Genomic DNA, 25,256 nt, shown 5'->3' with positions numbered 1-25,256 from the left:
GAATGCCTGTGCCGTGTGAGACACCCCACTAGATGGCGGGACAGGAGCTGGTGGGCGGCAAGCAGGACTCAGCTCACCTTGGTAGGAGGCCAGAGCTTTTTCCACTGCTGTTGGTACCGTTCCCATGTCACCTGACGTGCCCCAGGACCAGCGCAAGTAAAATTCGATCTTGGGCCTGTAACTGATGCAGCCGCTCTGGGCTCCTGGCCAGCTGGATGCTGCACGCAGATACCATTCACTCCTGATAATTAGCATCCACTCATAATGAGCTGGGGTCTGTTGAGTTCTTAGCCATTATAGGGGCTAATCCTGCCATGCTGAGCTCACTCAGTTGCCATTTTTCAAAATGGCATTTGCTTCAGAAATCTTATGAAGCCTGAAATTGAGTTCTGCCATTTTAACCCATCTCTGTGTGCTTTTTAGGTCATTGTTACACAGTGTGAGCTCTCAGCCTTGTCAATAGGGAAATAATCATCAGAGCACTCAGCATGTTAGTGGTGTTATCCCTAGAATTCTGACACTACCAGCGGGTAACACAGTTACATTTAGAAAGCAAACTTTGCTGCAGATGCACCAGGAAAATGGCAGGATTTAATACCCATTATGAGGAAATGGGTAGATTAACTTCTTGGTCTCTCAAAGCATCACTTTAAAATACTGTAGGAGACAGCAGGCAACAGGACTAAAAGATTCTATTTTGGAAAACAGCTTCTCAAATGGCACTCCAGTAACTTGAGGTCATAACATGTCAGCTGGAAATACAAAGCTGCTGTCATTTTCAAAGATCTCAAGACAGATGTTTATTATTTTCTGTTAAGAATTTAGTGTCCACTACATTCCTCCTTTCTGCAGAAACCAAAAAGGTAACTGGGTGACAAAGGATATGTTGGACACTTAGGAGGTACCTCCTAGCTTCTGAGTGATTTTGAATTGCTCTGTTGTTTTGGAAAGGTATGGCAGCACTGTAGGAGCTACTCAAAAATGGGGAATTTTAAGAGAAGGATGAGAGAAGAAGGTGTTAAGAAGGTGTTTGCAGATTCTATCCACAAATATGCTCTGAGGAAATAGGGACTGATCTGTTTGTTTGTCTGTGAGATGGCTGATAATCTGAGGTACTTCAAGATAAGGTTAGGAAAGGACCTTGAGAGTTCAGTCAGCCAGTCTTCTTTCATCAGGGGGATTAGTTAAACATGCACTTCTCTGGGGAGATGTTTGCTTGCCTTGTTCTTCAGGTTTCCTGGTGCTGGAGATTTCCATCGTCCTCTGCAGAACAAACAGAACTGCTTACTGAACAGGGGGCTGGGCCCTACCATTACCCTGTGAGTGTTGCAAGTATAGGGTGGATCATAACCTGTATTAATGTGGATTTAGAGGCCTGTCTGATGCTCAGATCCTTAGGGAGCTCATTGTGCCCCATTCTACACAGACACAATAGCTACACAATTTCTGTATTTATTTAAAAAGCCCAACTGTATTATTCACATTCACACAGGATGAATCAGGGTGTTCCTCACTGTTTGATTCTTTCACTGGGTCAGTGGGCACATGGAAGTCTCTCTCCACAGCTGTGATGCTGTAGGTAGAGAGAAAAAATAGAAAAAACAGCTCATCTCATGTGTTTCTTCAGGAGATTGACATAAAAAAGCAGTTTAGCTAATGAATACAATTCAGGGCAGGCCTGAAGCGATAATAGATACTTCTGTGTAAACATAAGAGCATCTCTTAGTGCTGATCACAAGACTAAACTGTTAATGAAATTTTAAGAAGGGAATAGAGAATAAAAGCAGAAACATCCCTATGTCTGACATAGGGAAGACAAAAGCAGACATCCATATATCTGTATACACACACACTATGTATGTAATTGCTGCATACCCAAATGTCAAGTGCCACGTGCAGGCCTGGCCTCACAGTGTCAAAAAAGTGTGATAAAAGTGAGACCAGTACCAAGAAAAGAGGCAAGCAGCAAAATATTATCTGCAATAAGGCACACTACCTTTAAAAAGTGATATCTGGGGTGGTAGGTGTGATAGAAATGTTGGAAATCACCAGCAGAGTTGAGAAAATTAGAAGAGACCAACAACTGACTGACTGTCAGCAGACAGGAAATATAAGAACATCAGGAAAATGATGTGACAAGTTCAGAAGAATCAAAAGATGGCTCCTTTTAACACCCTGTGTATAGTTACCCTGGGAAACTTATTGCTTGAGGGTGCTGTGGATGCCAAAAGTTTAGATTATTGTAAAAGGAAATTTTAGAAAATTGCAGAAAAGGCTACTAAGCACTTCTTGCTCAGGAAGAACCCCTACAGCCAAGGACTGCTGAAGGTCAGGAAATTCAACACCAAGATGTTGCCTCCCTCTGCATAGGTTTGTGTGTTTTTCAGGAAGGAGTTTGAAGATACCTCTGTATCCTTAAATGCCCTTTATTAACTTGTTGATCCTATGCAGCCTTAGGAGAGAACTTTTCTAGAAACACAGAGGGGGAAAGAAAATCATAAGGAGGCTGGGAAATCATCTCAGTCTGTTTCTCTGCCCTGAAATAACCCTTTGACAAACCTGTGGGGCCATGCTGAGGTGAGGGAGGACTGCTGCCCATTCTGCCTCACCAGCTCCCAGCTATGCTGATTACATTAGCTGCTGCCCTGAGGATTTCTTCTGTCTGATCCTGCTGTCTTACAGTTCTGACCTGGTTTTGACATTTGAAAGAGCAAGCAAAACCTTCCTCATATGTGACAGGTGGTTTAGGGGCCACCAGCTTCCTTACTGTTTAATGACTGTGCTCAAATGCCCAGCCAAGGCAGTGTTGGATATCCCTGAGTAAGTGAAGGATTACAGAGGTGATGTGAGGTCAGGCTGCCTTGTTTCAGCACTGCCAAGAAATCACATCCACCCTCAGCACTCTTCTGTATGGCCACAGGCCTCTTCTGGGTGTCTCATTTTTAAGTTGTTCTTCAATGTGGTCTAGTCCTGTGTTCCTCCAGTTGTGGCTTATCAGCCATTAAATCACAGCAAATGTCCTGTCTGGGATGTCCTGCCACATGTGAATACCTCAGCCCACCAATGTGTACAAGCAAAGTGCATTGGGACCTAGAAAACACATTTTTGCACATCAAAGTTGAGCACACATATTTTTCTGCTGTAAATAACAGACACACAGTGCCTGTTAGGTTTGGGCTTGTTTTCTCTAAAAGGTCATGCTATCCTTCAGTCTCGAGAAGCTTCAGAGCGTGGGTGGGAGCACAGTACACACCTGTGAGGCCACAGGGAAATTCCTGTGTGTCAAAACTGCTGCTTACAGCCCCTCCTCTCTGCCATGGCAGTCTGTGCGTAACCCTCCTGTCTCACATTCTCCATGCATGAAATGAGGCCACTAATGTTTATCCACCTACTGCAAGCTTCATAGAACAAATCATTGCTACTCTGTGGGGACAGGAAACCAGGAAGAAATCCCACTGCAAAAATGAATAGGTATGGGAGCAAGTGAGTGCAGAGAAATCAGGGAGGCGTGGGGGCGTAGCTCTTAAAGCACAAAGCAAATGATTCTCCTCTGAGAACAGCATGAATATGGAAACCATGCAACAGATGCACTATGCTGAACGTCAAATAGATGCAAATTAGTCTGAGCATCTTTTTGGTGCATTTTCTCACTATTCACAAGCGGGTTTGTGCTGAACATCCTAGAGAGAAGCTGCTTTTGGGGAGAGTGAATGTTGCACACACAGGGCGAGAGCATGCAGGGTGTGCTGTGCTTGTGGTGCCCAGAGCTGTAGGGGGCCCCTAAACAGCAGGATAGAAATTGGCTTCAGAATCCTCTGGGGCAAGGCAAAGGGGTGAGCTCCAGCCAGGCACATAAGAGCAGTGCCATGAAAATGGAGATGGTTTTTATTTCTTTCTGTTAATCTGAGTTTACTATCCACTGCTTTGGATTTCTGCTGGTGGCCAGTGCTATTTAAAGACTTGGCTTTCATCCAAAGCCCTCAGTTGCATGCTTCATACAAGAAACACAGACAGAAAACCAGCAATTTCTCCATTAGTTTATTGAACAGGTCTGCGGCTGCTGAACACAAAAGGCACCATTTCAGTTTCTGCGCAGTCCTGTTTATAAGCAAGCTGCTTTCCTGAGGGCCAACTTTTTCAGAGGAACAACCTGATCATTTGTGGGTGTCTTTACTACCTGGAGTCTGACCTAGGCAGACAGAGGCTCAGGGCATGATTTTGATTTGCAATTCTTTTTTTTTTTTTTTAAAGCATTTCACATGCTCTCATTTCACATGAAAATGCAAACATAAAGGCAGAATCTTCTGATTTTTGTAGCCCACTGAAAATTAAGGGACTGGGAAAATTCTTTTTCATAATTTCCTTGATTTCTGATTATATTCTCCATTCCTGAACATAGCCATGATGGTTGGTAGTTATATTGACCAAATATGTTTCTTCATTCATAGTTTCTCTTCTGGTGTAATGCAGTCATAACAAATTACTACTTATTTCCATAGGTAGGGAAACAAAACTGTGGAGATCATGGATATTCAGGATGGATAGCAAGAACCTGAGATCTTGTCATGATACTATTTCAGTGGTGCTGCTGATGAAGTTTGGTCTACAGAGAGGTACAAAGTTTGTTTTCACAGTGTGGCATTTGGCCCGAGTTACAAAATGTTAATCTTGAAAGAGAAGCACAAAAAAGGTCTGAGTTTTGGACTGACAGTGGGGAACTCCCATGTCAGCCTGCTGGAGCTGTGCTGCTTTCTAGGTTGTTCAGGGCTAAGCCTGTAAGTATGTTTTTAGGAATCAAAGTACTTTTCTGCTTCCCAGCAGAGGCAGGATTTCCATTCTTTGGTTTCAGTCCCTTTATTCATAATGTGTACATGTGGGCAGTTACAGACCACATAGAAGTACCCTGAAGGGTCATTGCTAACAGCTCAGAAGTGCAGTCTATGGGATGAGATCCCTTTAAGGCCTCGAGGAATAACACTGAGTTTACAAAGCATGTAGGAATTGCACCCTCTTGTTCAAGCCCAGTGACAGAGATGTGAACAGCACCAGGCACTGTTACAGCCTTGTTTCACAGTCAGTGCAACTTCAGTCATTCAGAGTTCTGAAGTCCTTTATTTGGTTTTTTATATCATTAATGTGAAGGACCTACTAGTTTAAAAACTGTAACTAAGAATAGTTTTGAATTTACCAGAATGGCACAAAGAGGAGAAAGACAGACTGGTATTATCACTACAACATTTAAACAATATATTATCATCTATATATCTATCTCAAAAATTAGATAAAAATGCACACAATGTTAATTACTGTTAGCTTACATAAAAATATTTTTTTTATGAAAAACATGAAAGCTACACATTGTATATCCTGCACACCTGGACTTGCATATTGAACTCATGCATAAAGTACTTTAGTCTTTTAAAGCAAATGTCCAGTAGACATCTGAGAGCTAAAGACTGTTGAATACAGGAGTTCTGGTTTTGCCTAGTGTGTGATACTGTAGTAATACTGAGCTGGCTGTAGTTGTTATATGTTTTAATCATGTAGTTTGCAAGACAAGAGCTGTGGTTTTCAATGCAATGTTTTATTTTCCATGCTCTGGCACGTGACCTCATGGCTTTGTTTTGACTTAGTGCAAACACCAATTCTTATGTTAGTAGTGTATAGTAAGAGGAAATTCATGTGATTGCAGAAGTGAAACGCAAAAAAGAAAATAGTTATTTTTTAATACATGGGCGCAGCGTGACCCCACAGTAAGGTCACACTGCCTGCTTTGGCTCCAGTCTGTGGTCAGGAAAGGTCTCTGGGAGCTGATTTTGGAACCTGGCACAAACTGGCTCTGTCATGTGCTACTCGAGGGAAAGTTCAGACATACAAATCTGGGCTTGTAAACAGAGGCAGTGAGAACTAAGATGCAGTTCTGACAGAGAAGATTTATTATCATCTTTTTACCTGTCCCCCTGCCCTTTTACCTGCCCTTTTGTCTGTACTTTTTAAGGTTCGTGTTTGCAAGCACCTCTTCAAGTATGAAGTAAGGTTGGGAGTGGGGTGGAGAGTATATTTGTGTATGTGTTCTGTGATGGAAATGGAAAACATTTCAGAGTATGGTCCAGAAGATTTTAAAATTGAGATGTTCTGGAGCCAAGCTGGACCAAGCTTGAAGTATGAATAAAACCAGCCAATCTCAGTCATCAAAAATGCAGAGTGAGTACAACTGTGCCTTGCACCATTGACTCCTCACCCAATGGCCACAGTCAGCTCAAATCAGCAGAGCAGAGCCTCTGCGAGCTCAGAGCACTGTTGGAACACACATCTCTGTGTTTACAGTGTCAGTGTCACAGGATGTCTCCAGGTGTAATTTACATTAGACAGCATAATCTACTTCAAAAATTCAGCCACATCTTTTGCAGTGCTGGTGCACATAGAGTATTTTGAGATTACTGTGCCTAGCCTAACATTGGAAGATCAGACCCTTGGTTCAGGATGAGCAGTTGGTCTCCTTGCAAGAATATTTTGCTCTTGATTTTCATTCAAGGCTTTTCCCCCCATTTTTACTACAATGAAAGTTATGGTTTGAGAACATTACAAAATAATAATCGGCCTTCCACCACCACCCTCTGAAACTAAACTGGCTTTTCAAGAATTTTCACAGTACATTGCTCACAAAGCTGAGGGAGATCAGCTAAAACTTGGAGGCAAACCCAGGTCTGATTAGTGAGCCTGTAATTCATTAACATTTATATGGCCATTTGTTTCAGTGCATTTGAAGTAAACAAAACAGGAAAAATAAAGGAGAAAGAACTGAATGTCAGTGAGAAACTCCAGGGCTTGATGTCATTGCCACTTGTTAGCAAAAGACAAATACCTCCAAACCTTGCAAATGCATTCTGGGGTTGCTGGAACTCTTGAGAGAGTGGATGGGAGCTGTGACCTGCCTGAACAATTGTTTTCCAGAGAAACTCATGTAATTTCCAGTGGATTTAGAAGATTTAATAGGAAAAAACCAAAACACTATTCAGCTGAGCTTTCTGGGTGTAATGATTTTGACCAAGAATGTTAATTAATGAAAATGCAAAAATGTCGTTCATTGTTTCTAAGGCAAAACAGCAAAACAAAACATCTGCAGCATTGGCAGGACAGCTTTGATTGTAAGAGTCCTGATTCTGATTTTCCAGCTGCAATAAGTGCTGCATTTCAGATAGTATGGCAAGAATTCTTTCCTAATGCTGTCCTCCTGCAACATGTAAAGGAAAAGGTTTTGAAGGTCTCACTGCTGCTGCAGCTCTGTCTCCTACCATAATTGTTGGGGGATTACAGCACAATGCAGAATTTAAGAAAATTCTTAGAACTCTTTCTGGGCTGGTATCCAGAAGCCTGTGTTTGGCTAAGTTTAGAGGGCTTTTGGGACACAATTAATCTGATACTTGAAACCTGTGAAGTCAGGTGTGTTAACTTTTACATGGAAAAGACAGACATAACTGTGTGCTAACGTGGTTAGATGAGCTTGGTTTGGGAGTTAATTCCTTCTGCACTGGTGACGTGGACAGTGGTTAAACTAAGATCTTTTTTGCTGATTAGAGACTTGCTGAGCTAATTGAATGAACTCTGTTCAGATGAGCTAGATGGACCTGCAGGAGTCTGCACATCACTGTTATTTTCCCCACCTAGTCTTTAACTACACCATTTAAATGCCCCTACCATGTACTGGATTGTATGAAGTGAGTAAGATTATCTATACTGTACATTTCATTGCTCACACTTTCACCTCTCCCATTCCTTTCAAATGCTGTATACTTACTGATCAAAAGCCATTTTCTGGGGTTCCCTATTTCTGGAACTGCTTTTGTTCTTCAAGATTTTAGAAATAGAGAACAGCCTGTTTATAATCTCCAAAATTCAATGTTACAGTGGAGTCTGCAGTGAAAATCAATATCAGAAAAAAGTGCTGTCATTTACATATTGCTGAGATACATTTGGAAAAAGGTTGTGTAGCTTCTATAGTTACCTCATTTTCATACACATTCAAGTACCTCCATTATAGAAGGCTTTCAGGTAGGGACTGTCATTTAATATATAAAACCAATAAAAACAGTGGATCTTTTGGAATCACATAAAATCCAGGATGTGTAAGAACTACAAGAGCTGGGCTAGTTTCCCATAGAATTTACAGATATTACAAATCCACAAAGTTTAACTCCTTCCAGGGGGAATTATATAATCTATTGCTAAGTCCTGTGCTCCAAGCAGCCAGGGAGGATGGCCATGCTGGCTGTCCTGAGGTGTGACTGCATAGTGCTATGACCTTCCAGGGTCCCTCAACACCTCCCCCAGGAAGTGGAGACAGTCACTCAATCCCCAGACACCTTCCTTAGAACATTTCTTCCTTCAGAATCCTGAAAGTGTCAGAAGTAGTTTTCACCTGTAGTGCTTTCCTCTGGAACAAGCTACCTAGATGTCTTAGTCCTCATGGCAACTATCACTGAGGTAGCAAACCATCTGTTTTCAAAGCATCACCTATTCTTGCACTTACAAAAATCCCTCTTGTCATTTCAGACAGTCTAGCACCAGTAAAACCATCTGCACAATTTACATAGGCCTGTTCTCATATCTCTTGTCTAAATGTTCATTTGCACTATCTTCTCTTGTTCGTCTTTGTTACTCTTAATTGCTTTTTTGTCTCTCTTCTCCCTATCTTCTTGCTGGCTTTGCATTTGAAATGCAAAGCAAGGAAATTTGTAGGCTGGTCCTTTGATTAGGCAGAGCTGGATTCCCCTTGGCCTTAGAGCTGAAACAAGGCCAACCCATCTTTGGCATGAATTGAAGTCTGCATTTTCAGCTGTGTTGTAGGAGGCCATCCAAAGTTCTTCGATGAAGTTTTAAACACGATCCAGCCTGCAGGCTGCAAGGTGGCTCTGCCTTGCCTCTGTTGTCTGGCCTTGAAGGTCAGAAAAAGTTGTTAGCACACTGTGTGAAGTCTGGGCATTAATGCCACCTCCTGTTCTTACTGCAAGCCAGACAGGAGGCCAGAGGTGTTAGGATGGGGTGATAAAGGCAGGATGCATACTGCAACCCCTCAGGAGTATTTGCTCTGCCAGATACTCGTGGCTAAGTCCTGTGAGATGTTGAGACAGTCTAATATTTCAATGCTTCCAACAGGATGAACCCACTTCAAGTCATGCAGTGCTGCTTCTTCTGTTACACTGCTGCTGCTGCCAGTGTGAAGCCAGTTCAGCTGCACCAGCTGGCAGAAGCCTGGGGTTTGATGGGTGCATTCTGTAATTAGTGAGTTGAACCCACTCATAAGTCAGATGAGAGCAATCAGCAGCCCCAGCAAAGGGCCGGAACTGTGCCTGGGAATGGGAGGGGAATATGGGAAGGTAAGGGAGCATCTGCCTTTTTGGCAGTGAGCTACTACATCAGTGCTGCCTTGTTGCAGAACAAAGACCCTTTTTACAGCTGTGAGGCACATTTCTCTGTTCCCTGGTGCTGCCTTCTAAGGCGTGAGCATGTCCAGAAGCTGACATCCACTGAACCAAGTGTAGGGAAGAATAACTCTGGGAAATGGAGGGACATGAGCATGTCAGATGCCATGTTTCATGGAAACCCAAGATGTCTATCACTGTCACCTGTGCTGCTTCAGCCTCTGGAAGGCAATTGTTCTCCCACTCTGCCAGCCTTTGTTACTAGGAGCAGTGGAGATGTGAGTTCCTACCCATGACTGCTGCTTTGCTGCATCAGCAAGGAACCCTACTGCACATTAAAGGTCCTGAGTGGCTTGTTCAGGATGTGGTTGTTGTGACAGACAACTACCACAAGGACAAAATCCTGCAGCTGTTTTTCCCTGCTGTGCAGAATAACCTGTCTTGCTGAAGGTTAACAGCAATCAGCTCATGTCAGCCAAACACTGTGTTAGTTCTGATGTTGTCATCCTGTGGATCAGCAGGGCTGCAAAGCAGGAGAATACTTCTTCAGAAAGCATCCTGCTCTTTCAGAACTTTTTATAAAAAAAAAAAAAAAGGTTACTTAAATGCTTAATTTGACAAAATTTTATAAAGTACATTTTTAAATTTAAAAGGAAGGATGTAGTATTAGGATGCTGATAGCAAAAGTTAGGTTACCCAAAGCCAGACTGGAGTAACCAGAAGAAAAGCTGTATTATTTGGGTAATGATTTAATGCAAAGCATTCTGTAAACACTAGAGGAAAACCATCAAAACTTGAGAATCTGGAAAGAGAATAGTGAGGTTCCTTTACGTAGTAATAGCACTGAAAGCTTGAAATTTTGCTATGTAGGCAGTTCTGGATTCTGATCAACCTAAATCCTGCGTTGCGAAGAACATGGCTTGGGGTCACCTGCCAGTACATCTCCCTGACCATTGTCTGGTTTGAGTCATGTTTCTTTTACTGTAGGACTACTTCAACTGCAGCTCTGCTTTCACAGGATAGTGCAAATATGTATCTCTCCCAGCAGGCAGTTCCACAAATATATGCTCCCCCTGGATATCGAGTACTGCCAGCAAGGGGTGTACTGGAAGTGGCAGAAAACATACCATGTGTGAGATGTTATTTGGTGTCCTGTCAGCCTCTCTGTCATTCATTCAACATTGAATCATCTCCCTTGTGGGAAAGGTTAGGCTGTATCTTACACCATATTCTGTCTGATTTTTAGTAGGACATAGAAAAATATTTGCTCTTCTTTGTGTTGCATCTACCAGCATTTAAATTGGCATTGTTCCTTCTACTTGCTACTTGTTTAGTGCAGTGCAATGTTGGACAAAAGCCTCTGTGAAGCAACTGTGACTGATCTTTATTTAGCAAGGACCTGGAGGATCACCCTTTGAGGTTGGAAGGTATTTTGTAGTAGTGAAAAGCCTCCTATGGTGCCTTCCTATCTGAGCAACTTTAGCAGCTTTTCATTTGCTCATTCAAACAACGTCAACCTCAATGCTGTCATGTACATAGGAGTTATTATCTCTGTTTGGGATCCCAGAAAAGAAGACAAATCAATTTCCCAGGACCTGCTACAAGATTGCAACACTTTCAGAAAATTTTGTTTGGTTTACATTTACTAGAACTGCTTTGCTGGGACCTTATACTGTGTGACTCCCATCCACTCAGAGCCTGGAACTGCCCTCTGTTCCTTCACCTTTTACCCATTAAAAACAAATAACATGGCCCTTTTATATCCACAAAACAATCACACAGTAAAGACCTTTGGCTCCTGCCAATGCTGGAGTCCAAATCAGATTATAAAAAAATATTTGTTTAAAAAAAGACTATAAAATTACATTTACTGTTACTCTTGATTTCTCTTTCCTTTCGCCCTGGTCTCTGCACAGTAGATTATGTTACTAAGTTAGAAACTTTAGTTGTCTTGTCATTGTATATACCATATGCTAGCAGCTGGAGGAGGAAATTTCATTGAATAATTACAGACAAAAAGGGCTGGAGAGGTCTTTGAGAGTCCATCCCAATACTTGGTCCGGGTAATCCAGATTGTAATTATGTCTCAAAACCAGCTGCTTAACAGTTTTTAAAAGTTGGTGATGATGAAGGTACTGCAAACTCCTCAGTCATTCTCATCTAGTACTGTCCACACCATTAAAAAGTCTGTTGTATGTCTAATATAAGTGGTGGAGAACAGAGAATTAAATTTCTCTTTATGGATAACTTCAGTCTTGAAGATTATGTTATATTAATCTATTTTTAAGACTGTTTCTTTCAGTTTTTCATTGCAGATAGTGTTTTGTATTCCTTGCCTTATTTTCCTAGTTCTTCTGTACAGCTCTCCTGAAATGCACCACACATAACTGGATGTGGCGCTCCAGGCTGAGGTTTTGCCCCTGGCAAACACAATGGAAGTACAATTTATTATGTCTTACAGTTTTACATGTGCCAATAGCACACTGAGTGTCTACTTTCCCAACAAAGTCATCTGCTGTGTGATTGAGGGTCAGGTGAAATACCCTTCAGAGAGAAAGTACAAACAATTGAAGGTGAGGAGGCTGTGCCAGGGCAGGGAGCTTTTGACTCCCATGTCCTAGGCTTGCTTTCATCACTCAGCCAATGGAACATGAAAAATGCAAATCAGTTATGTAGCTAATAATTGTGAAAGTTTCCAAGGGAAAAAGGTTCCTCTCCCGTGGTTACAGCTGCCAACAAAATGACAGGGCAGTTTGAACAATACCTGTAGCCAGCTGTGTCTCTCCACTAACCATTCATTAAGCAGTAGGAGACTTGGCAGACCTGTCTTCACCACTGCAGAGACCAGAAATGAAATATTTTCCATTTTAAGCCGCAGCGGAAGTAGCAAAACAGGAATGAATGCACAAAGCAGAGGTCCCCAGAAAAAATGGTTTGAGGGTTGTCTTCTTTTGCTTAAAAAAAAGAGACAAAAAATGCATGAAGAAATTTAGGAACAGTACGTTTGGGGGTCTGGGAATTAATTAATTAAACTGTGGCCCTGCACAGCCCCTTGGGAAAGAACTGGCTCTTGGATAAAGCTGTTGTAAGACTGTGTAATCAGTAGCACATGTGGAAAGATGCTGAGCACCTAAGTCAGTGCTGGTATGATGCAGATGCCATGTTCAAGGCAGCTTGCCAAAAGTAGTCTGCTCTCTGTTGACGAAAGCATTACGTACCACTTCATACGTAGTATGAATTGGGTTGAGAATACAACAGAAGACTTTATTCAGAGGACCCATGCAAAAGTCACCAGTAGTAACAAAAGTTAACTGGAATTATTCTTTATTCAGAAGTACACAATTGGGAACTAGCAGCTAGGTTGTTAAGAAACTAAGAAATGTGATTGGGTGCAAGATATAACATGTGAACAGGAGCTGATTTTCATCAGAGGTAATAAAACCCATCTGCCTGCAAAAGGAACTGCCCAACTCAAGATCAGAGTGGAACTAAAGTCCTTCTTAAAAGGAGGCAGAAATTTGAGAAGTTAGAAATCCAAAGCAGCTGCACCAAAGCGCAAAATCACTCAATGTTAGAATCAGTCCAGATGATCTCTGTGCAAAAAGAAAGAAAAGAGCCATTCAAAGTTTATCTGAAGTAAGATCATACTTGCTGTAGATGTGAAACCTGTAAAGAACTAGCCTGGTATTGGAATTTCAGGAGGGGGTTAGAATGTGAATACCAGTTCTGAGGTGGGACTTTGTAGCTAAGTTCTATGAGGCCCACCTGCAAAGACAACATTGCAACATTGTGATTAGAGCAGGAGCTTTGTAGGCCACCCATCCCTTAACAACTGAAATGGAACATTTGTGGGAAGTCTGTAATAGACTGGGATTGCTTTAGAGAACTATTTTCATTGTATGAAGCACTTGTGGCATACCAGAACCCAAATTTTGGATTCCTTATGCTTTATCGAGGATTGCATGCAAAGCCACATCCAGCTTCTTAATGAGGCTGAGCGGGTGTCACCCTCTTTCTCCATCAGCCAGTAAGCTTAAATAAAGGTTCTCAGCCTCCAGCCTTGCCCTGAGATGGGCGCGGGGAGCATTCCCACAGGATGTGTTGCCCTTTCCGGGGTAAGGCATGCCATCAGCCTGCAAGGCAGCGGACTGACAGCGGCAGCAGGGCTGCACAGTGCGGGTACGTCCCTACAAGCACCCCTGGCAGCGCTTCAGTCAGAAACAGAAAGCGCCGAGTGACCACAACACTCTGCCTTTAGGGGCAGCAAAAGACCTGATTCCAAACTATTTCACAGGAAGCCCTGGACTCTGGACCAGACTACTTCTGGTTCTCGTCCAGTCTGCATGCACGGGTCACTGCCACCCTTACAGCGGCTGAGACCTGCCCTTTTGGGTAGCCGCTTTCCTTCGGGACAGGCACTGGATGTGTGTGAACAAAGCCATGTAAAGCCTACATAGTGAATCCATAATTTCTGCCCTGGTAATGCAAAGAAACATAGTTACAATGGCACAGAACTGTGTAATACTACTACGACTGCTGAATCACCTGTGTAACCGTTCTGCCAAAAATATTGAAGAGGGTATTTTAAAGAGCAAAGTGGCTATTTAAGCCCATCCTGCTCCTTTCTGTTCCTCCACACAGCAGGTAGATAAAGGTTCCTGTGCTGCCTCAGGAAAGCTCAGCCCCGGTACTGCTGCAGTGTGGCTGGTGCCCATAGGATCGTAAACCGAGGGGCAAAATCAGTGTCCTTATAAATAATGGTGAGGAGAAACTCTAAGGGCCGAGAGACCTGCTCGTTAACCGGGGAGCGCTAAAACACCCGACACAGCCGCTCCATTCTCCTGGGGCAGGAATGCTAATGGAAAATGCCGGCTGTCCCACCACTCCAGCAGCCCTCCAAGGCTAGCGGCGAGGGGAGCCCTCTGACTGCAAGGTCAGCGTGGTTAATCTTTTCCCCGGATAACTACAGCGGCTCGGCGCCCCCTTCAAACCAACTGCGGCTTCGCACCCACCCCTTCCACACCCCGCTCCTGGCTCGGCCCCTCGGGCCAGCCCGCCCTGGGGCGGGGCCCCGCGTTCCCCAAAAGCCGCCGCGGCCGCGGGGAGCAGCGCCGGGATTTGGGAGCGGCGGGGCCGGTATGGCAGGGCTCGGTGGTGAGTGGGGAGGTGGCGGCTGCTGCTCTCAGGTCTCGGAGGGTGGGAGACTATTTTTCTCGTGTAGTATAGCTGTTGCCACCCTAGACCCGGATCCGCTTTAAATAGTTAAAATTACTATAAGCTCGAGTGTACTGCGTGCTTGATACGCTAGCGATGTTTTCGGCCACCATGTAATAGTATGTGGGACTTTTCAATTCTGCTCCCCGTCGGGGAAATGCCGAGTTATTTAAGTGATTCGTTCTTTCATGGAACTCGGGCTTTTGGGTTTAGTCCAGTCATGCTGTGGTTAAAAGAAAGAGGATTCCCTTCTGACCACTGCAGAAAGTGTGTGGATGAATCTCTGTATTAATTTAGCCCAATCCTCTTTAGGGTAGAATATCCCCTCTGTCATTGTTGATGTTCAGGGTATGGCAACGTGTATTTTGTAAAGGCAGTATCTTTCTAGTAAAAGTGGAGACCTTAATTTTTTCTATAATGATGGCTGGATTCTCTTTTTCAGTAGTTTGCCACTCACTCAGCTGATACAGAATTGTTCTGAGGAGACACTTACTATTTTTATTGATATAGGGAAGAAGTTCTGACTAAGAAGCAAACCAAGAATTTGGAATATAAGCGGGAAATGAGACACCTGAGATCATGGGGCGAAATTACTGGATGGTGTGTCTTTTTGATTTTTTTTTTCTGAGAAAAAAAATTTACCTCTTTGCTTTATCTCTTTCTTCTTCTTCATACTTCTTCCTAAAGTATGGAAATCTTAAAGAAGGGGCCTGGAGGTTAGAAATGGAAAGATTCATATGATTAGTTTAGCATACTGGTAGGAGATGAGACTTGAAAGCCTTTCAGATTTACAAACCTTGACCTTTACCTTGGGATCTGTCAAAGGAAGAGTGTGCTATAAAATTTTTCATTAGAGTATCGTATTTATATATTAAGGCTTCAACTAATGTTTGTAAATCTGTGTGCAAATTGAAAACTTTATTTGACCATGCTCAGAATTACATATAAAAAATGAGTATCCTCCATTGCCTAGGCAGAGTGAAATATGAAATGAACAGGAAAAGGATCTATATTTTTATTTTATATGTGTTGTGGTATTGGTGATGGATGAAATCTTGTTTTAGTATGTTTGAGGGGCTTAACTGTCAGTTTTGCTGAGTTTCTCGGGAGTAAAGGTCAGGTGTGTAGCAGACAGTGGGCAAACTGAGTTTGGCTTTGTCTCTGTTAATTAAATGATCTGCCATTAATCACGGCAAAACAGGATTATGAGGAATTGGAGCTGGAACTGGCCTCCCTCTGATACAGTGTCATATCCATGTGGCTCTGCCTCCTTTGTATTGAAAAGCTGGCATGGTCTAAGCCTGTGTGTCCAGACCTCTGTACTGCGCTCTTTTGGCAGTATAGTGGGGTGACCTTAGTTGCCTTCTCCTTTTTTTTTTTTTTTTAATTATGTTCTTTGCAGCAGTCTAAAGAATAAGGATTTCTGTGCATGTAGGTGTTGAGTATGTGAAATTTTGTGATTTTAGCTGTTTTCCTCGTGTGTCAGAAGACCCAGGTAACTCATCATGAAGTAAATATGATAAAGGGAAAACTAGAGCTGCAGAAAGTCTTCAGGCCTCCTGAGTGTCTGCAACTCTGAAAATTCACTTATGTGCTGGGTTGTTGGCATCTCTAGAGGAAGTGACTAAAGAAGGTTCAGCTGTACAAAAGGCAGGGCTAAGTAATGGGTGTATTTGTGATATTTTCCAGTTAGGCGCTACAGGTGATAAAGCAGGGAAGAATAACAGGGAGTGTAAGTGCCAAGGGAAGTATTTTCAAGTACAATTTTCCCATAAGATTAATTGCCAAAAATAACTGTAGAATGCAATGTTTAGGGGGATATAATAGAAAATGGGGAATGAAAACTATTTATATTGTGAGGAAGGGGAAAAACAAGATGTTGAGAGAAATGCTTGTTTTTGAGAAGAGCAATCTGGTGTTGGCTGAACTAGTTTGGTTTTGAAGTTCTTATCTCTTTTCTAATACAATTGGATTACTTCAGCATCTTGCAAAGCATATGCTATAGTTAATTACGAATTGTGGTTACTTTGTCAAATTCAATAATTGACACAATTTTCATGTAAATTTGCAAGAATTAATATTGTGAACACTGGTTGCAGAAATAGGTCTGAATGGAAGCAAAATGGTGTATGCACCCTTATTTTCTGTACCAGCTTAGCTCATGCTAAATAATGTTAGTAACTGGGAAAAAGGAAGTTCTGTAATGACTGCAGGATGTAGTCAGACTAGTTCAGCTTAGTAAAAATCCTTGGAGGCTATTCACTGCAGTGCTCCTAAACATAATGCCTGGGAGATGACCTGCTTTAACCTTTCATGGTGAGGAGAGTGGTGGCCCAAACACACAGCAGGCACTGATTTGCCCCAGATGCTTTTCTGTGGTATTCCTGTCTTTCTTCTGATTGTCAAGTGTATTAAATGTGGTTTTTTTTACTCTTACTTTTTTTTAGTCTTTACTCGTGTTTGGAAGGCCCATTTTAAATGGACCAGGCACAAAGTTTTAAATAAGTGTTAGCATGAATATTTGTGGTATGTACTTACAATAGTGTTAAATCTTCCTCTTTCACAGAAAGAGGAACCAATAATGCCAGCACTGAACTGGAAGCCCTTTATCTACGGAGGTTTAGCATCAATCACTGCAGAATGTGGTAAGAGTTTGCTTTAATTGTTGACATGATTTTCTTTACTTGGATAGTCTCCATCTAAAACAAGTAGGGTTCCATGCTGCCAGTGACACAGTGGTGTATGGTGGTCTGCAGCATAGAGTTTCTTACTTAATACTGACTGAAGAGTTTCTCTTATCTCTATTGCAATGTCAGAACACTTGTGTCTGTAAACTCTCATTCCTGGTGAGTCTTGTTTTCTATACATATTTTGTCTCTGTATTTTATTATTTGGTGTTTGTTTGATCTATTCCTAGACAGTGGTCATAAGTAGATACAGCTTCTGCTTTGCTGCAGTAGATTAGTTATGCTCTTAACTTGCAGATTTTTCTCTTAGCTTTACTGAGTATCTATTTTGCAGTTTAAATAATCTTTTCTTGAATGTAAGTGATTGCTTAGATTTGAACACTTAAATTCAATAGTGAGCAACACAGAATAATTGCTGTAGTGAGACAGTGCATCTGATGTTTTAGGCTTCTAAAGGCAAACCTTAAATATTAACATTTTTGTAGAGTTGTATTTGAAAACGTGTATATGAAAGCATGTATATGAAAATATAGGAAATCTGGGTTTTCATTGTAGCAGGACATGGTTGGGCATGTGGTGGGCTTGCATGAAAGGTCCGTCTAGTAAAGTAGAGGCAGTATAAAATTACACTTAAAACTACTATTTTTTTTGTTTTCATAGAGTAGTTTGGGTTGGAAGGTCATCTGGTCCAACCTCCCTGCTTTCATCTTCAATTAGATCACGTTGCTCAAAGTGTTGTCCAATCCAACTTTGAATGATTGCAGGGATAGGAAGGGTTTCTACTTAGGAAATTTGTATAAACTTGAGTTTGAGACATGTCATTATTTGACTTGACTGAATATGGCCAATAATGCCAAACGCTTAAGGGAGACATACAATTCATGAAAGCTTTGCTTGTCTGGTAAGCCTCATTTAAACAGGTGTAGTTAATCCTGACTCCTCCTTCCACTCTTAGGTTAGGTATTCCTGGATGGATACAGTTTCGGAACCCTTTCATAAGGGGAGCATGGAGAAAATTAATTGAACATAACATAGCAGTAGGCAACAGGAAAGCAGTAACAGGAATAGTACTGCTGCTATTGCTGTTTCAGATACTAGGCCAGAATCTGTGTCCTACAGAATTTATTTGCCTTCAGTGATGTCCTCTTCAAAGGGGTTGGTAGAATATGTGTGCAAACTCAGTGCTTGATTGGGATTGCAAAGTCCTGTTCAGCGTGGCTGCTTACAACAAGGCAATGCTGTTTGCCTGAAAATTTAGTGAATGTGAACACAGGAGGTAGGCAGGGCCTCTGTCAGGCCTTTAGCAGAAACAAGGTGATAGAATGTGAATCACTTTTTTAAAAGAAAGTCTTGGTAAGAAAAGCTTCTTTCCCATGGGAGTACTTTTATATATTATGATATATAATAAATGTTGCTGTTTCTTGTATGATATTCTCTGTTGTCTTTGGTTAGGTGATACTTTGTTAATTTTCTCACTGATTTTCCTTTAAGGTACTTTCCCCATTGATCTGACCAAAACGCGTCTCCAGGTTCAAGGTCAAGTTAATGATGCCAAATACAAAGAGATCCGCTACCGTGGGATGATGCATGCACTGGTCAGAATATGCAGAGAAGAAGGGTTGAAAGCCTTATACTCTGGGTAAGAGTAACTGAGTTGCAGCAATGGCTTATTAACAGTCTATTCATAAAAGTATAAGCTCATTGTATGTGAGTTTTTGGGCTTCAGGATTGCAAGGCGTTTGGCTAGCCTTAATCTGGAAGTTGGAAGACCCAGCTTTGATACCTTCAGTGCTGCACATTGCCATAGCATCTCATGTTTTAAAAAAAACCCTCAAACAGAAAAACTTACATGAAACAAAATACCTAAGCACAAGGTTATTTTCTACAGGGCTGCTATAGTTATTCCATCTCTCAGAATTAAAATTGGATTTACCTTTGCCTATAAACAAGCATGCTTTTCTTCAAAACATGCAGGATGGTGGGGGAACTACATTTCAGACATGACTGCCAGCTATTTTATAGATTACAAGTTGAAGCATGGTCTAATAGTAAAAATTACTTCACAATTCATTCATGTTCTTGCAGGCTCTATTAAAAAAAAATAAAAACCAAAACCTAAAAAGCTCCAAAGCTTGTTTTGTTTATAATGAGTTTAAATTGTTGATTTAAATGAACAAACCTTTCTTTGCTAGATATCTCTGCACTAGGAAGAATTTTCTGATGAGTTTTTGAGATCTTGAGCATAAACATTTTTTCTGCTTGTTTTTACAGGATTGCACCTGCAATGCTACGACAAGCTTCATATGGAACTATAAAAATAGGCACTTACCAGAGCTTAAAAAGAATGTTTGTTGAGCATCCAGAAGGTGAGGGGTCATTTTCTATTTAATTCAGGACTGATTTGCTTGAAGCCAATTCCAGTTGCTATCTTACTGTAGCATTTGAACAAGTCTACCAAGAAGACATTCCTTACACCAGCTACAACAAAGTTAGTCAGCAAGGGTAACTCATCAGAGCAGGTTTCATGGCTTCTGTAAGTGGCACTCTCTGGTTAAATGAGGGGAGGCATCATCCTGTCCTAATGCATCCTAAGTTTTGTAAATCTGCAGCTAAAATCTTTGTTTGTGAAACAGATGAAACCCTCATGATGAATGTTCTGTGTGGCGTTCTTTCGGGAGTAATCTCGTCATCTATTGCCAACCCCACAGATGTCTTAAAGGTAATTATGTAGAGCTTGTCTTCTTAGTTTTTGTTCTCTCCTGAAGCAAAAACAGTCTCCTGATGAATATAGGATTTGTTTTGTAACCCTACTTATTCTCATCTCTTAACTTCTAAAGAATCAGTAGCATCCTAAATTCTTGAAACCTCCGTCTGATCCATACTAATAATTTGGAAGTATGTGTGAGGAAGGTGAAGGCTGGGGAGGTAGTTAGACTCACATATTTTTGAGTGTGGGGGGAGAATAACTTTGATGCTGTGGTGTTTGTTTGGAAGCCACACTCTGTATTTCATCTGTACTTCTTGGTAACACTGTTGTACTTGGATGTTGCTAGAGCTCAAAATAGGTGAAGATTAGTTCAGAGGCAAGAGGTCCAGGGAATGCTGCTTGTACTGTATGATTCCTTAACACTAGAGAGGCTTTGCAAACCTGTGTTCCAGGGAAATGGCATTCTAGCATCAGTCATTTAAAGTGAATTAGTGAAACAACCACCTCTTTAAGAATCTGTTAGCTTAATCATAGTCAGTAACTTGAAAGGGTTGATGGGTTTATCCTATAAAACTGGAGCTTGTGACTTACAAAGCTGCTCCTACTGAAGTCAAGAAAATTCTCTATGTTTTCCTGAAGCTACTAAAAAGCTTTGTCTTTCATAGTGCTAGTGTGGTTATGTAGTGGCATTTCAAACATAAGCTTGTATTTCAAGTGTGGCTTCAATTAGTTACTTCCTAAAATTATATCCACCTACCAAGTCACTTGTTGACAACCTGTATATGTAAGTTACCTTGACAGGTCCCTAAGGATGATCTTATAAATCTGCAGGGTTGAAGACCATGGTTCTCAGTGACTGAAATATTAATCTGTTTAACCTTTCATTTCAACATGTTCTGTGAGAACACTGCAAAGGACATCCTGCAGAACCCATCTGCCAGTCTTATCTAAATGGAGCAGTGTACCCATACAGAAATAGAAGTGACTTAATGCAGCTAAGAATTCTACCACATACTTCTTCAAAATTAGCAGCTGCATTGGGATAGTTAAGGCAAAAGATTGCACTTATATAGCTGTGATAATGCCAGCTCTTGCTTTTATACTTAGAGAAATTGACTTTACTACTTGCAGTTGTATCTTGATAACTGAATGTAGTTTTATTATTTTTTTGGTTGTATTTATTTTTAATTGTATGTTCTAATGAATCTCAGATCAGAATGCAAGCTCAAGGTAGAACAATTCAAGGAGGAATGATGGGCAACTTCATACAAATCTACCAAAATGAAGGCACTAAAGGATTATGGAAGGCAAGTTTTTTTGAACTGTATCTTACACTTTACCTACACTTCCTTGTTCAATTGAATGTCATGTATTCCTACAGTGTTCTCAGCTGAAATATGGAGGATGTAATGTCTGTCATTTGTCATGGCTGCTTCACTGCTGGTGTCTCAGTGCTTTTTGATGAAGGGTTACAGCCAGCCTTGTATGTGAGGATTAGCTGCCACTTAGGAGAGGGAGGACAAATGCAGGGCTCAATTAGGGTGACTGGCTCGAGGAACAGTTCAACGACCCTTTGCCTGACACCTCTCAATCTGTATGCTCTGTCTGTTTTAAAACATAAGCTAAGGAACATTTGGAAGTGAAGGAGCTGCTGAGCATCCCTTCTAGCTCAGGAACTCTCATATTCAGTTTTACAGGTTGTCTCTTGGGCCAATTATAGTCAATGACTGTATAATAACTGAAGAGCCAAAATAGACAATTGTTTTGAGCAGCAGGAGAATAGGAATGTTTTTCCATTAGTGTGCTTTTCTCACAGAGTTTCTTAATCTCCAGTTTTCTGTTCATCCTCCTTACTTTACCAGTTTTTCAGCTAGCAGCAAAGGAACACTGGTTTGGAGGTTTTAGCTGACTGTTGATGCAAGAATAGATATGTTGAGCAGAGGTAGAATTCAGATGTTAAGCAGAGATAGTAAATAACGTAAAGGATCTGAAGTTTCCATTCTGTGTGGAAAAGTGATGTATGTTATTTCAAATTTGTGGTTTTGGAGCACATACATCTAAGACTTGTACTAATTAGCCTTATTTGAATTTGCAATGTTCTTAACATATTTGTGGTGTTTTGCTTTGTATTGTAAGAGCTTGGCTTTTCTAACAGTGCACAAAGGTTGACTTTAAACTTCAACTATATCCTTTCTTTTGCCAGGGAGTATCATTGACAGCACAGAGAGCTGCTATTGTTGTTGGAGTAGAGCTGCCAGTATATGACCTTACCAAGAAGCACATAATTCTGTCTGGACATATGGGAGATACAGTATATACTCACTTCCTGTAAGTCTGTGTACCTGGTTGTATAGCTCAGTATTAGATAGTTCTTGCTGCAGGGGAGAGGAGTATTTTTATTTTTTATCATCTGTCTAGATGTATACATATATTTCTGATGTGTTTATAATTTTTAGTGTAATAGCATCTCAGATGGTAGCATGGAAGCTAATTTTATACAGCAATTGAATTTAGCTTTCTTTTGAAACATGGAAATTTGTTTTGTGGGTGGTCTGAATCATTCAACTGTGCAAATTGAGGCTGGAAGAAATTTACAGTCAAATATTATTCCCTGGGGTGTGAACATCTTTCCAAGCATAATGTATATAAGGGCTATATAGCAAATTTTCAAAATTATGTTTTTATAGTAAGTGAAAAGTAACTTTTCACATCCATTAGCTGAGTTAATTTTTTTAGTAAAAGCATTAAACAGTCATTATTACTGTGTGTTTCCTGGGAAGGGGAAGTTCTTGTACATCTGTGTGGTAGATCAGGTTCCATTAAACCCTTCTTTTACTAGTTCCAGTTTTCTTTGTGGGTTAGCTGGAGCCCTTGCATCCAATCCTGTTGATGTTGTAAGAACACGTATGATGAATCAAAAAAGCCAAAACCATGGGGGACACTCAGCCTACAAGGGCACTTTGGATTGCTTGTTACAGGTAAGCAGTTCATGTATCATCATAAATAGAAACTGCTGCCACCAAGCAATGGTTTTGCTGTGGAGCTCAAAATTGTTCTGTTTTCCCTAGTAACTTAGACATGTTTTTGCCATAATATTTAAAAGGACTATGCTGTCAGTAATGCACTCAAGTGTGAAAAGTATCTACTGTCTTGAGAGAAAGGCAGGAAGAAGTTAGTGTCTGCTGCAGACCCTTACTTTCTTTGGGTGCTTGGATGAGGAGAGGAAGGCTCTCAGCAGCCCTGTCTTGCTCAACTTTATCCTATGTCAGGCTGACAGGAAATTAGCATTTCATAGGTCAGTCCTTGAAGCACAGGATGTTCTGAGACAGACTAACAGTTTTCTATGTTGCTTACTGCATAATGGAAAGCTTAGTACAGCCAAAGGCAAGGTCAGCCTCTGGTTTTGATTACTTTGATTTGGTTTCTGAAGTCTCTGACTTGGTATGAGGTGGGACCATGATGGCCTTGTACATGGAGAAGAATGGATAGTAAGCTGTTGCTGTCCAGCTGTTGACTGAACAGTCCAAGTCACATTGTCCAGGGAAATCTGAGGTCCAGAAAGCAAACTGAAATATTTCAAGGGACTGCCAAATGTTAGCTATAGGTTTACATGCAGCAAATTTCAAGAGGCTGTCAAATGTCAACTGCAAGTTTAGATCTAATGAAATGTATTTCTTTATCCTGTCAGACAATAAATATAAATTAAGGTTACCAGGACTAAGCCACCTCCTTGTCTGGTACAGTCTTGTTAGCTGACATGCTGTCTGGGTTTTTCACTAAAAAAGAATTACATAAGTGTGTTCTTATGTTTTTGTTTTTTTTCCCTAGACATGGAAGAATGAAGGCTTTTTTGCTCTGTATAAAGGTTTTTGGCCAAACTGGTTAAGACTTGGTCCTTGGAATATCATTGTATCCTTTCCAGAGGTGTGCAAAACTACTAAGTTAGCCATACAACAGCAAGTATTGTTTTTTACAGAATTACTCAGTGTGGGAAGTGTCATATCAGCACAGATAGTCCTTTTTTTATGAATGGAAAATTGTGCAGTTGACAGGTTTTTTTTAAGTCTGCTTCCAGTTAGATTGAATTTGATTCACACAGAGTCAGGACTAAAATATGATCTTGCAAAATAATATTCTGTTCTTCCAATTTCATTTTCTTTGTTATGAGCCTACTTTTAATCAAAGTTACCCAGGTGAATGAGGAGTGGGGGCTATTTCCAGAACTGGGGAAACTGTTAGCAGTTACTGATGCAGTCTTTTTGTTTATCTTAGTCTCATAGTTTTAGCTTTGTTTCAGGAGCCAGCTGATCAGAGCCCTGGGAAGTGGGTTGGTAGAAATTTTTTTACAATAAACAAACCTTCTTAGCCCATCAAAGCTAAGTGATTTAAGAGTCTTAAGGGCTTTTGCAGTATTTTTATGGCAGCTTTTGCTGGACTGCCTCCTTAGTCCTGGGTTTAAGATCCTGAGGAAGATGGATGGGAAAGTATTTTGTATCACCAGCCTTTAAGCAAGTTTCATTGTTCTCCCTAGTATTGTGTAAAAATGTGGCCAACCTGCAGCATGGCAAAGGAAGGAACAAGGAGTGCTCCTGTAGTGGAAGGAGTGGAACACAGTTGCACACAGAAGCAGCTAACCTTGAGTAGTGAAGGGACCAGTTTTCACTGCATGAACAAGAAAGAGTTTTCCTTAATCAGCTGTGCCAGTTCTTTCTGACATATGAACAGCTGAAGAAATTAGATGCCTGACATGCTGAACTGAGTACAGAATTCTGTTAATGTACTGTCTGAGTTTAGAGCAACGTGCAAGTTGTCTTGAGTGTCTGCTCTTTATTGTCTGAGCTGCTGGTCAAAGGAAGAGGTCACTGCAAGACTGAATGAGAAGAACCTGGAAGTGATTTCAAGGCGAACTGGCTCCTGTAACCATGGTTTGTGCACGTGAGTCAGAGGATGATGTGCACTGTTTTTCAGACTGAACCAAACATGGTGGAATACCTTCTGTCAACTGTTTCAATGCTCTTGAATGTAAAGATCTGCAATGCAACTTTGTGCATCTGAGTCTCAAAGCACAGTGTTTTATACAAGTTAAAGAAAAGGTTTTTTTTTTTATTTCCATAGATTTCCATAAAGGAAGGAAAAGAAAAATATTTCTGTAAAGGAAAAGTATTTCTGTAAGGGAAGATAAGCAGAACTGAGGAGTTGGGCTTTTCCTGCTTTCAGAAATGTATA

General features: G+C 41.1%; 1 protein-coding gene across 2 annotated transcripts in view; it reads left to right on the top strand.

Moving 5' to 3' along the window:
• Positions 1–24,990, top strand: part of SLC25A30 (solute carrier family 25 member 30) — a 31,703-nt gene extending 6,713 nt beyond the window's left edge. The window contains exons 1-11 of one of the 2 annotated variants that reach the window (XM_054271383.1): positions 14,492–14,558; positions 15,147–15,236; positions 17,203–17,281; positions 18,815–18,962; positions 19,595–19,689; positions 19,957–20,042; positions 21,242–21,337; positions 22,234–22,358; positions 22,870–23,008; positions 23,859–23,939; positions 24,735–24,990. In XM_054271383.1, coding sequence (XP_054127358.1) covers positions 15,216–15,236; positions 17,203–17,281; positions 18,815–18,962; positions 19,595–19,689; positions 19,957–20,042; positions 21,242–21,337; positions 22,234–22,358; positions 22,870–23,008; positions 23,859–23,939; positions 24,735–24,776 — 912 coding nt within the window. In that variant the 5' untranslated portion in view covers positions 14,492–14,558; positions 15,147–15,215 and the 3' untranslated portion in view covers positions 24,777–24,990. Of the gene's footprint in view, positions 1–14,491; positions 14,559–15,146; positions 15,237–17,202; positions 17,282–18,814; positions 18,963–19,594; positions 19,690–19,956; positions 20,043–21,241; positions 21,338–22,233; positions 22,359–22,869; positions 23,009–23,858; positions 23,940–24,734 lie in introns of those variants that run through there. The other variant, XM_054271384.1, reaches the window with a different exon arrangement.
• Positions 24,991–25,256: the final 266 nt, after the last annotated feature.

The sequence above is a fragment of the Melozone crissalis genome, unplaced genomic scaffold (assembly GCF_028551555.1).
Source record: "Melozone crissalis strain CALT ecotype California unplaced genomic scaffold, PUWL_Pcris_2 ptg000013l_1, whole genome shotgun sequence".
Classification (NCBI taxonomy): Eukaryota; Metazoa; Chordata; class Aves; order Passeriformes; family Passerellidae; genus Melozone; species Melozone crissalis.
This window is presented reverse-complemented; position numbering and strand designations above follow the sequence as displayed.